This window comes from Aptenodytes forsteri, unplaced genomic scaffold, assembly GCF_000699145.1.
Source record: "Aptenodytes forsteri isolate BGI_AS27 unplaced genomic scaffold, ASM69914v1 Scaffold55, whole genome shotgun sequence".
NCBI classification, from domain to species: Eukaryota; Metazoa; Chordata; class Aves; order Sphenisciformes; family Spheniscidae; genus Aptenodytes; species Aptenodytes forsteri.
The window spans coordinates 758,935-771,782 of NW_008796063.1; the positions used below are offsets into that span (position 1 = coordinate 758,935).

Here is a 12,848-nt window from a genome sequence, read left to right on the forward strand (position 1 = left end):
CAATTATTAAACTTTTTATCTCAACCCACGAGTTTTTCTCACTTGTGCTCTTCCAATTCTCTCCCCCATCCCACCGGGCAGCGAGCGGCTGCGTGGTGCTTAGTTGCCGACTGAGATTAAACCACGACAGTGATGAATAGAGAAAAGGTGATAGTCTTCGCCACTTAATTGTTGGCTGTGGAATGAATGAATGTTCAACTAGTTCTACACATCTGACCAGTTCACTTAGTGAGGCAAAGTTATGCCTTTGTGTCCTGCTTAAGTGTCTACTTTAACAGCTACCAGATATTAAGGTTGCTTTTACGGAAAGGAATTAGGGGTTGGAATGTAGATGAAGCAGACAAATACTCTATGTACAACTTAAGAAAGCCTTTGGTACAGGCTTTGGCACCCCAGTCATAAAAAATTGCTATTCTGAACAGAGAAGAAACTGTAAAAGACAGGGTAGAGCACTTTGCAGCAGTTGTACAAGGCATAATTTATACAGCTGTACTTTCTGGAGAATTTCGCTTTGGGACAGGGAGAGGAAAACTCTCTTCTAGCACGTATCTACATTACGAAGGGAATTCAGGGCAAGCATGTGTAAATTAGGGCCAAGTTAGTGCTGGCGCTGGACCAGCATCATTGGGGCCATGCAGGCCTGCCAGCTGAGGAGCTACCAACTGGAGCTAGTGTCATAGCACAGCACAACGGCAGCCACTTCTGAGACCGCTACCTCAGATCTGCTCAACCCCAGGCACCTCAACCAAACCTTTCTAGAAATGCCTTTTTTCTACAGCACAACCGACTTGTCTGAATTAGAACATGTGCAAAGCACTAGATGTGTCTGTCTCGATAGTTTCATTAAGTTACCGATAAATGAACTTTAAGGAATAGAAATTAGTATTTTTCTCGTTTCTGTGTGGGAGAGAGGCTGGCAACAATGGAAACGGCTGAGAGCTCTGAGCGTTTTCATTGGCAAGTCTGTATTTATTGTCTGTGTAAGGGAATATGCTCTTCTGTTCAATGTTAACATTTCAAACATAAACCATGTGAGACAGGTACATGACTAACTACTTACAAAGTCTGGTATGAAACTACCACCAACCCAGTGGTAGTTTTATATCAGAACTCCAAAGACGTGGGTTAAGAGGCACGGTGTCTAAAATAGAACAGTTTTAATTGATTCCTCTGTCAAAAGTAGTTTTTCTCCAAAATATGCAGAAATGTAACTGTTCCACGCAAAGCTTCTTGCCAAGTCTGCAGACTGAAACCCAGCCATTTAATTTTGTAACAGAAGGCCTTTCTTTCTGCGTGAAACGCAAACATCAGAGCAATCTTGAACTACAGAGTCATTACTGATACCTCCATAATAAACACATTTCAGATGACAAGCACTGGAATCCGTAGTTAAATCGTGCAACATAGTGAGTATTAAAAAATAAAATCTAAATACTTACTGCTGTGTTTGCATCAGTGGCATACTGGTATTATCGTAGCTGTCTGTGTGAAGGGGCGGTACGATCTCACCAGTAACTGGGTGAAACACGGGAAGCGTTGAAAGAGGCCATGCTATCTCTCTATTTTTAGACATGTCACGAAGCTCTTTGGTTGATTTCTGTATAGCACTGTGGTGGACCAACTGGATGCTGTGTCAAAAGGAAATAAAATAGTAAATACGTATTTTAAGTGCTCTAGCAAAATGGATAGACTTTTACAATTATTATTTTTCTTAAAAATACAAGGACTTTGATGTATGCTACAGACTCTATAGTGCAGCAATTACAGTAAACCTTTACACAGTTAATTTAATAAATATTGGATTTATTTAATTTTTAAGGCTGTAATTGTTCCATTAGATTTTGCTGTCTGGATAAGTATTTTTCGTAGGATCCAAGACTGTGCAATTTATGGCTAATGTTCCATTTATTTGCTGCAGTTAAAATAAAAGTTTTGGTTAACTCCTGATTCTTCTGGTAGATTCATATAAAATCCTAGATTAATTTTAAAACACTCCCACAGTACAGGCACCGGATACCTTCCAGGATATTTGTTCCTGTCCACTGCCTTTAAGATAGAGGCTGGGAAGTCCAATAACCAGGAGTATAAAGCACATATTAACACAGTTATTCTAACAGCACTATTTTATTTTGTATTGACAGCCGTTAATTTCAAACCCTTTTTATTCTGGTCTTCTATCCTTGCCAAGACTCTGATTTAAAAGCAGCTTTCACATTTATGAATTAAACCATGGATTAGAGAGAATGAAAGAAGATTATGACACACGTGTATGAAGCATGACAAGCTACTGAGAATGAAAATTAAATGGTAAAAGAAAAATAACAGGAAAGAAGACACTTACTCTGGTGTTTGCATGTTTCTCTTTTCCCTAAAAACAAAACAAAATTTATGAATTAAATAATAGCATTGATAGTTGGAACATTAAATCTATCTGATGATGAAAATAGTACATGATGTAGAAATGCTGACAAGGTTATTGCTAAACGCAGCTTGGCAGCATTTGCAACTGGGTTTATGATGAGGCCTCGATGAACGCACGTATAGAGATGTGATACTGATGAGACACACACACAGATGCACACACAGAGAAATGAAAATGCAAGTTAAAGAACAAGCTTCTGGCTAAAATAAATTCTGTGACAAAATGAAATTGTAGTTTGTGTAAGAAATGGCAGAAATTACGTTACTTGCTGCTTTCCTTTTATGTGGTTTTCTTTTATAATATGTTCAAATTCAGTTCATGTCCTCAACAAAATTTATTTTATAGAAGTTAGCATTTTAGAAATTACTTAATGTTTTCCTCAATCAATGATCCTTTATTAGTATTTTATTTGTTTGGGGCATTCTGAAGCGTTGTGCTACATGGAGGTTTTGTGGAGTTTTGTGCATATGTTGAGATTTTTACCCTTTCAACCGGAACAGTTAAAGGCCCTATATCCATTCTCTTGGCAATTACTGTATGTGCTTAGATGAGAAATAGTCCAATATTTCAAGCAGATATCTTTTTGGCCTGTTTTAAATGTTTTTAATGAACTGAACAGAATTCTTCCAACAAATAGTCTTCTACGCATTATAGTCTTAGAAAAATCTACAATTACTTATTAGCGTGTTAAAGTACTCACACTCCTTCCCGTCGGCAGCACATGATATAGGCAAGTATTAGAAAAAGCACCAGTGCTATTGCCGAGGGCACTGCCAGTGTAACTAGGAAATCCGAGAAATAGTCTCTGCTTTTCAGTGTATCAGAAGGTGGCTTGTATTCTCCACCATCAGGTAATATCCCCTCTCCACGAATCACTTCCTGAAAGGTGGAAACTTGTTTTGTATTGTCAACCTGATACCCAGAAAAAAAAAGAAGAAAAAAAGAAAAGACAATTATATAGCAAAGTAACAGTGTAAAAACAGGCAGTATTTAACCAGCCATAACAGATAAAAGTATCCATATTACACATTTGACAAATTCTATACAATTTCATCCAATCACTTTTTTTTAACCAATAAAACCTTACATTTTGTTGAAAGCTTCTGATCAATGTGATAAGTAATATCACTTTATTACTTTATCGCATCATCACACTATTACTTTCTTTTGTGCCTACCAGAGATACTATGTTTTTTACAGATTAATTTTAGGGATGTCTCACACAAATAGTATTTGAGTAAAAATTCAGTAAACATATTTATTGCAAACTAATTTTTTGATAGTGATTTCTTTTTGATGAATTAATCCATTTCTTACTAGTCTTCCTAAATAACAATACTGCCCTCTCTTGTTTGAAGGTGGTTAAGGTGAAGAATGGAGTACCTATGGATTTTCCTCCTCCTTCTTCCTATTGAGCCTCACATCCACTGCTCAAAAAAGCAAGAAGCATGAACTGAGCTGCTGAGGACCGAGCAGCTCTGTTGCCTCCCCCACCCACCCGATGCAGGCAGCACCCCGACATGAGATGCGCATTTCGTCGATCAGAGCCAGAGTTCCAAGGTTCTTCTACCTCCTAATTCAACTAACCACCAGAAGGCTGCATTCCTGGTCACAAGTAATATTTTATTTATTTTTTTATGTCTGTATCTAATGTTCCTAGAAATACAACTTTTTGATACCAAATTTCCTATTGCATTTAATTGACTGCCTTTCCTACATGACACTTCAATTTTCTGCCTCCATTTTCTTGGTATCTTCAGTTAGCTACTACTGTTACATTTTATCAGTGTTAGTTTTAAAACTCTCTCCAGATCATTAGTGAAAATGAATTATATTTGCCTACATGCTTGACCTTTTGCCTGACTGTTCATTGAGAAATCTTGCAACTGATGGTCATTTCTTTATAATTTACACTTTAAGTCACAAAATGCTGTATTAAAACTTATGCAATGGATGAACAGGTCTTCATGGAATGCTAGAAATAATGTTGTGTTGAGCTTCAGATGCATACACATGTATATATAAGTACAAGACAGTTTGACAAAAATTAATTTATGTATTCTTCACTCATTAAATTCTGCAGTATATTTTATGTTATGAATTCTACCTGTCTGCTTAGCTGAATCTCAAGCCCTAAGCAAATGCACAAAAAAGATATATGCAGCTACTGATGTGACTGACAGAAGCCCATACACAGTGTGAGAACAAAGCTACCAGAAAGCAGCATTAAGAGGAAGCATGTATTAAGTTGCCCCTCTTTTCAGTATTTGGGAGCCACGGGGTTAAATCTACTCTTTGATTTAGGTGCTAACCGCCAACATCACCTCATAAAAAGTGGGAGGAAGAGGATAGGACGGTTGTATTTTCACTCACTGGTCTCTGTTGTGGTTATGGGAAACGGAGCTCAACTCCCTCCCAGACCATGGATCTTGGGGGACTTCCTGCCCCTTGCCTTGCCTTGCGAAAAGCAGACTGTGATTAGATAGAGGGAAGCGTGGCTCCATTTTCCCTTTGATCCACCAGGTTACAGCATGCAGCAGCAATGCTGTTGGCAACAGCAAACCCCCCAAGACTGTTTAAATTCAGTTATCATGGCATGCTGCCAAAAGAAGTGCCAAGTTCAAGAAGGTTGGGAAGGTTGGGTTACAGGCTGCTATTGAAAATTATGCTTCTCTTTGAGAGCCTGTTCCCGTTACACAATCTCTGCTTTTCTCAAAACAGCACGACAACACTGCTTCATGATTAGTTTATGAGCCACTGTTACTATCGGACGTTTCTTCTGGAGAAGTACTCCTACCCAACTGCTCTTCATTCTGCATAGGTGCTGTTGATTATTCTTGCATTACTGCACTATTCCTCTGCCGCTCCTTTTGAAATTCACCTTGTTTTCTAAAGCTGCTTCTCCAGTTTCTTAAGATCTTTCTGAATTCTATCTTGTCCTTCAATGCACCTGCAGATCCTTTCAGTTTCATGGGGCCTGCAAATTTAATTTAATAAGCACATTCCATCATCCAGCTTATTAATGAAGAATGGCAAGGAATTATTAATAATTCTGCTACGATTATGGCTATCCAACCAGCTCTCCACTAGGTCCTAGCTTCATCTAGGCCGTGTTCCTGAGCTTGCTTATGAGACAGTATCAAAAAACCTTACCAAAAAGAAATGACATCTGCTGCTGCACCTCTGTTCTACTTCTTCCTTGTAGAAGGAAATCAAAGACTTGACATAGTTTGTTCTTGACGAAGGCTGACTGCCTTCTACTATTTTTCAGGTGCTGGTAAGTATTTCTGTGTACACATGTATCTTTTGCAATTTCTCAACAGAAAGCCAATAAACAGTAAATAATCTGCATATTCTTTTGAAAGCAAGTATTTTCCAGCTTTCTAACAGCTTTCCTAATTTATAGTGTATAAAAGAAAGGGTTGGAAGTTATCTAATCGATTTTGTGTATGAATACCTTTTCTCATACTCAATACACTCTTTACATTGTACAAAAAGCCTTTGATATCTCCCTTTCAGTTTCCTCTTGGGTAACGTCTGAAGCAGTTCAACAATCATCTAAGTTTATGTACCTTCACCATCTTTGTTCAAACTTATCTGCAACGTTCTCTTCCAGTACAGTCTTGATTTTCCTTACCAGAACTAAACAAAAATAACCTTAAAAAGCCTCTTTGGGAATTATACTCCTTCCATGGCAAATAGTCTAGTGTTTGGTTATCATTTTTCTTGTATTCGACTGAGAATAATGTTCCCATTTATTTTGATTAGTCCCACTATTTCATTAGTCAATACTATTTTCTTTTCTTTTTCTATTTCAGTTTTAACATGAAATATATTTTAGACAATTTTCAGAAAGATTTTTTTAACAGCATAGAAATACTATTTAACCTGTCAGTGCTGTAGACTCAATATTTGAGAAAACATATATATACACACACACACACACACACACACACACACACACACACACACACACACACACACACACACACACACACACACACACACACACACACACACACACACACACACACACACACACACACACACACACACACACACACACACACACACACACACACACACACACACACACACACACACACACACACACACACACACACACACACACACACACACACACACACACACACACACACACACACACACACACACACACACACACACACACACACACACACACACACACACACACACACACACACACACACACACACACACACACACACACACACACACACACACACACATTTTAGGAAAGCAAGTGTTTTTAGGAAAGCAAGTGTAACTAGCAGTATTAGCATGCTGAATTAATGAACTACACCTACCTAAGTAATTCTCTCATTACTTTTAGTTCTGTAAGCCCTAGAGTTCTCTGGCCATTTATATAAATCACCACTACTGAAAATGAATGTGGTGGTTTCACTGGTGCTAAACTCTAACAGAATTCACCCCACACAGCAAAATCCTTTCACAATCTTAAGAGTGTCTGCTAGATGGAAAACAATGTCCATCAGTCATGATAAAGTGGAATCTGGCAGAGCTGTCTGGCCAGGCTGGCAAAACTCTTACCTAAATCATGTCTGGCATAAAATACTGTACTTCTACAAACATCATTTTTATGCAATAATAAAATAACTCACCAGAGAGATTTTACACCAGTCAATATGGAATTGAGTACGAAATTTTTTATCACAGGTTATTACAGGCTCCATTTCTTGACTGCACCTCAGCTGATTTTGTGGGTTTTCCACTTCTCGTAAGCACGAAGAGAATGGAACATCTGCCCCAACCATAACATACACACTGCAGAAAGAGATGAGTGACAGACCGTCAGGATACCTCTCACAAATCCCCGAAGGACAATGACGTACTCTTCCAAACATTATTATTGTTCACGGTAATATTCAGCTGTGCTTTAAAGACTAAAATTACTAAAATTATTTTTCTTGATAGTATACTTTATCTAAGCATATGAATAACAGACTGAAATCAAAAGGATTTTTCTAGCTACTTATTACAACTTACTCTGTTTTGCTGCATAATGTAAATGTTTGCTCACTGTTATGAGTTGTCAATTTCTATGAAGTCATAGAGCTCCAAGTGTAAGTTCCTCATATAAGTAAATTTGTACTACATTTGAAAATCGCATTAAAGAGTATAATTTTATCTTAAGGAAATCTTCGGTCTTGCTCAGCATAGTATTTTTAAAGTTCTCCCCATGTTTTCAAATAAAATTCATGAGCACTAATTATTTCTAAACCTAATACTAACACGAAGCTGCCAAAGCCCCCAGCTTCTCCTAAAAGATTCCATACTGTAGCTATGCACTGCCAACAAAATTTGCAGAATACCGAAAGCTGAATGTAAACGTAATACTTCATTTAGCATTACAGTACACAAAATAAGAGCTACTGTGCTAATTGTATTATTCATTTTCACATTTAAATTTGTAGAATGCTGCTGGAAAATACAGTCTGCTGTACCAGGTAATAATGTATCAATGGATCCTGAAACACAAATTAGGTCATGGGTGCCGTTTGGTGTATAAGGCATTATCTGACTAAATGTTTGAAATGTAGCCGCTTGTGTTAAGTGGTTCTGCTATTACTCTGGCTAGTACGGAAGTCGCTTTCCTTCTTTAGATGGGCTCAGAAACTCCAGATGCACAAAAGGGCTCTGAAACAACAATCTCTTCTGCACACATCTCGGACTTTGAACCCTCAGCCCTTTCTTAGATATTATTTGACAGAAAATATCTAAAAGTAATTAGGCATCTTTATTTTTGTCAGGGACAAGCACTACCAGAACCATATTTTGAAAAGACTGAATCCTTATTAGTTTCTAATTGAAGTATCATATTTCAGAACAGAATTTATGGTTATGAATCACAACTGGAAGTAGCGCATTCCTGCAGTTTACACTCAGCAACCTAAATTCCCGATACCTCAACTTACCACTTTCAGATGAAAGTCCACAGTGCTCCTGAAGCACGTAACTAAATTTCACCGACTACAGCTACAAATGACGCTGTTACATGCTAAATGCTCTTAGAAATCTAAGTGTCTTTGTAACCTATGCTCTATCACACCTTGTTTCACAATTCTGAGTTTTGTGAGTTGGGAACTATTGAATACTCGAAAAGTATGCCAAACGACTGCTCAGAAGTAAGACTGGAATTACAAAATAAGCGTATTTAATACCAACTGTTTTATAATTAATGGAATTTATTAGTATTCCTTGGATTGTAAAATCAATATATAGCAACTGTCACCTGTTGAAATGGTGTCTAACATGATAAACTCATGGTATAACGGGAGCTCGGAACATCAGTAAACTTTTCATATCTAACACCAATCTGGACTTCCACAATATAAAACAGCAATTGCAAAGTTTCTAGAAAACCTGAAAAAATATTAAGCTTTTCAGTAAGAAAAAGAAGAGTAAAGCAAAAACATTAGACTGACACATGTGCTTACCCCTCTTTCATGTCATTAATAGGAAGTGGAACTCTCCCTCCCCTGTCGAGGGCTGAAGTAATGTTTATAGCGTTCAAGCGTTCTGGCTGCCACACATTTTTCACTGCCCCGAGAAAGTCACCAAGAACTTCACTTGCTAACATTTCTTCTACGTTCATGTTCCTTATGAAGAACTCCGCTTGATATGGTAAAGGAAAATCTAGTTGTGATGAAAAAGGAAGAGTTTTGCCTTAAACAAAGGCTTCATAACAAAGAATTTGAAGTAATGATTAATGTAATACCACTTTAAGATTGATACACCTTTCCAAAAATCTTGTATTTGAACTAGTTCATTTTGAACCTAATGTGATTATGTTTAATTAAATAGTTGGTACTATTAGCTGTTACTTAAGCTGAAAACCATTGGCTATTTATAAAGCAACTGGGAGATGAAGGAGCGGACCAGAGGAGAAGAGTCTCAGCTAGTAAAGCTTCATTAAACAGATAAAATTACATTCCTGCTAATTTGGGGGTCAAAACTGATCTGCAGTGACAATGGATTCCAACCTGCAATACTCCAGACTATAATCATAGAATCATAGAATCATTGAGGTTGGAAAAGACCTCTAAGATCATCGAGTCCAACCGTCGACCCAACACCACCATGCCCACTAAACCATGTCCCTAAGCGCCTCATCTACACATCTTTTAAACACTTCCAGGGATGGTGACTCAACCACCTCCCTGGGCAGCCTGTTCCAATGTTTAACCACTCTTTCAGTAAAGAAATTTTTTCAGTAAAGAAATTTTTTCCATAAATATATAAATATGATGAAGAGAACTAATTTTAAGGACACAAACTATTCAATTTTTTTTAATTGAAATGTCCATAGATGCCATAATCTGTTGTTTTCTGAATCTGCCTATACGATTGTTCTCTGCATAAAGAACATGCAGAGCTCGGCAAACTAAACAACATGCAGAAAGAGAGTAAAATCCTTCATGTAAGGTCCATTTGAAAAGATAGGGAAAAAACCTGAAATTAATTATCAAAAAAGCAAACATGCTTTTTTTTTAATGAATGAGGAATAATAGTCTTACCTGACAGAAATAATTTAGATAAAAATAATAAATTGAAACAAAAGAGGGAAAACTCTTACTTCCCCTTTGTGCCCCCACACTTGGCTTGAACACCAGACAACTATTGTACATTAATTTTTTAATCTTAAAAGAAAAGGAGCCCATAAGATGTTTCTGCTTATTCAGTTCAAAACACAACCAGCTATTTTCCGTACATACCTTCTGCTGACATTATATTAATGATCAAATTATGCCTTGCTGTCTCAAAGGTACGCCTGTTATATGCAGTGATCTAGAGTAAAAAAAAAAGATATTATTGCAAAACAATGCAAATATGAAAATCAGATATATGAAACATCAATGAAAATTAAGTTGATAATTTAGAAATACTTATCACCTTTTAAATGCTTTGCCTCCTTATTTTGAAATGCACAAACATTCATTCAGTCATATAAAATGTGAAAGGTAAGATCAACTTATGTGATGCAGCACTACCTTCAAGTCAGGATACTGGAATTTTCTCGACCAGTGTATAGCCCAATACAATTATCCAAGGGATATATGTGAATATAATACATTTTGGTCCACATAAGAGTGTTCTGCCATACATGTGTATTCTTTCTTTTCTGCTATCTTTAAGAACAACCATAAGCAAAGACTGGTTTCTCCATTTCCCCTTCCACCCTCCACCAATACCGTAAGATCTACATTCATTGATAGCTCCTAGGGAACTAAACTAGATGGAGATATTTAAAGGAAAGAGTGTTGGAATCCCAGCAATTCTAATCTTTGGGATTGGGATTTAGTTTTAGCTCTAGCCCCATTAAAGTCATACTACATGAATGGATTCACAAGCATTGCTCCAACACAAGTAGTTTTTAAAAAAATCATGGAATCTGTAACTGTAGGGGAACTGAAAACTAGTAGGTAGATGCAATGTTCATAACTCTTATTTTTGGAAGCTTACACCAGGGTTGTCAAGCATTGGAACAGGCTGCCCAGGGAAGTGGTTGACTCACCATCCCTGGAGGTATTTCAAAGACCTGTAGATGTGGTGCTTAGGGACATGGTTTAGTGGTGGACTTGGCAGTGTTAGGTTAATGGTTGGACTCGATGACCTTAAAGGTCTTTTCCAACCTAAACGACTCTGTGATTCATGATCAAATTACGTAAGGATACCAATCTTATAGTTTAAATGTATAGGATGCCTGAAATGCTCACAAGTGGTTACTCCTCAGTGGTGTCTGTACTCCGAAGTTGTACCATGATTAAGTGCTCGTTCATAAGAAATACAGAATGAAGCTGGATATCAGTATAATTATGTATTATTTTCTCTACTTTTTTTTTCCTGAAAAAAAGGTGATAAATCTTTCATGAAACAAATTGAAAAAGACTTTCTTCCTAATTTTAGACTTTAGTTGATTCATTTCAGAGACAAAGGAGAGGTAGAGGAGTGGAAATAGTGACAGAACTATGTTGCTTCTCAGCAAACAGAGCTATAAAGCATTGTGACTTTGATTATTAAACAAACAAAATAGATGTTGCACTTATTTTAAGGGATTTAAACGAAAAAGAAAAATGCTCTGGAATATCTTCTGCGGGTTCATTTAAGCGTAGAGGGAAAAGCTTACCTTACACCATTACATCTCATGTAATGTAACAATTTCATTATAAAATTAATAGAAAATGAATTCCTGAGATTTTTCAAATGCTCAATTCTGTTTATTTTTCAAAGGGTTGTTTCAACAGTAGTTTAAACATTAATACTTAGAAAACCTAACTCTCTGGTTGTACAAGCTCTATACAGGAACACGACAGTACCCACTTTGAGTCTGCGTGCCAGCAATAAGAGTTGCCAATGTGGACACGCACCTGTACCAAGTAATAGTCACAGTGGCAGAGATTGCCTCTGTACTGAATATTCATTCAAACACAAACCGCCTTTGCGCAGCTTTCAAAGGAGCTTGAACTCGAGCATGTTACCTGCTCTATTATAGTACTATGCATAATGTTAGGCTCTTCTAATCATGAGGTCTTCTCCAATTAATTGACTTACCCCTGACATCCCCTCAGGAATTACGACATGATCAAAGTTATATTCAGGCCAGGAATATGCAACCACTCCTCTCAGATGGCACTAGGAAGTGGATCAAATGCTATCTGCGCTCTTCACGTACTACAGAATTAATTTAAAAGCCACATCTGAGAGGGGACTGCAAAGAATTAATTTCTATTTAGTTCAAATACAGGCTTGGGGTCATGCTTATAATGGAGGTCTTGATATAGATCCTAGAATCTAAAAGCACTTGCCATCTTAAAAAAGGTCAATTTCAAATAACAGTTTCCTCTACAGAAAGCTAAGTGGAGTCTGCAAGTACTTCTGCACATGATTAATTTTACAGATGTGATTAGTCCTGCTGAAATCAAAACTGAATCATATATATAGAATTAAGCATGGGTGAAATTATCTATAGTATAAGTTAACATTTAGAGATGTCATTCTTGAGGAAGAACAACTATATCAAATTCAATTTAGAAAAAAAGAAACTCATCAAGGGTTTAAGACAAATATACTGCTGAAGCAGCAAAATGGCTGGAGCAAGTTAATGAGCAGATTTTCCTTAACACTGAACCACAGAGTGTCTGATTCAGTCTGCTGTCTATGATATGCATGGTGAAAATATAGTCCTTTTTTCCTTTCAATTGCTGCTCAGTGAATAATTGGCGCTTTTAAATCTTTGGATAGCCAATTGTCAAAAATAAAGTAGTGGGTTTTGTCACTGTTACACTTACAAGAATAGAATTAAATACATGTAAGTGCTAATTAAAATTAAATCCATCAATAAACATGAATAATGAACCAGATA

General features: G+C 37.0%; 1 protein-coding gene across 2 annotated transcripts in view; it reads right to left on the bottom strand.

The window, feature by feature from the left end:
• Positions 1 to 12,848, bottom strand: part of SGCE (sarcoglycan epsilon) — a 27,663-nt gene that overhangs the window by 7,369 nt on the left and 7,446 nt on the right. For both annotated transcript variants that reach the window (XM_019473984.1, XM_019473983.1), the window contains exons 3-8: positions 10,201 to 10,273; positions 8,923 to 9,121; positions 7,087 to 7,249; positions 3,123 to 3,334; positions 2,342 to 2,368; positions 1,440 to 1,628 (exon numbers count right to left, since the gene is read on the bottom strand). In XM_019473984.1, coding sequence (XP_019329529.1) covers positions 1,440 to 1,628; positions 2,342 to 2,368; positions 3,123 to 3,334; positions 7,087 to 7,249; positions 8,923 to 9,121; positions 10,201 to 10,273 — 863 coding nt within the window. The remainder of the gene's footprint in view (positions 1 to 1,439; positions 1,629 to 2,341; positions 2,369 to 3,122; positions 3,335 to 7,086; positions 7,250 to 8,922; positions 9,122 to 10,200; positions 10,274 to 12,848) is intronic.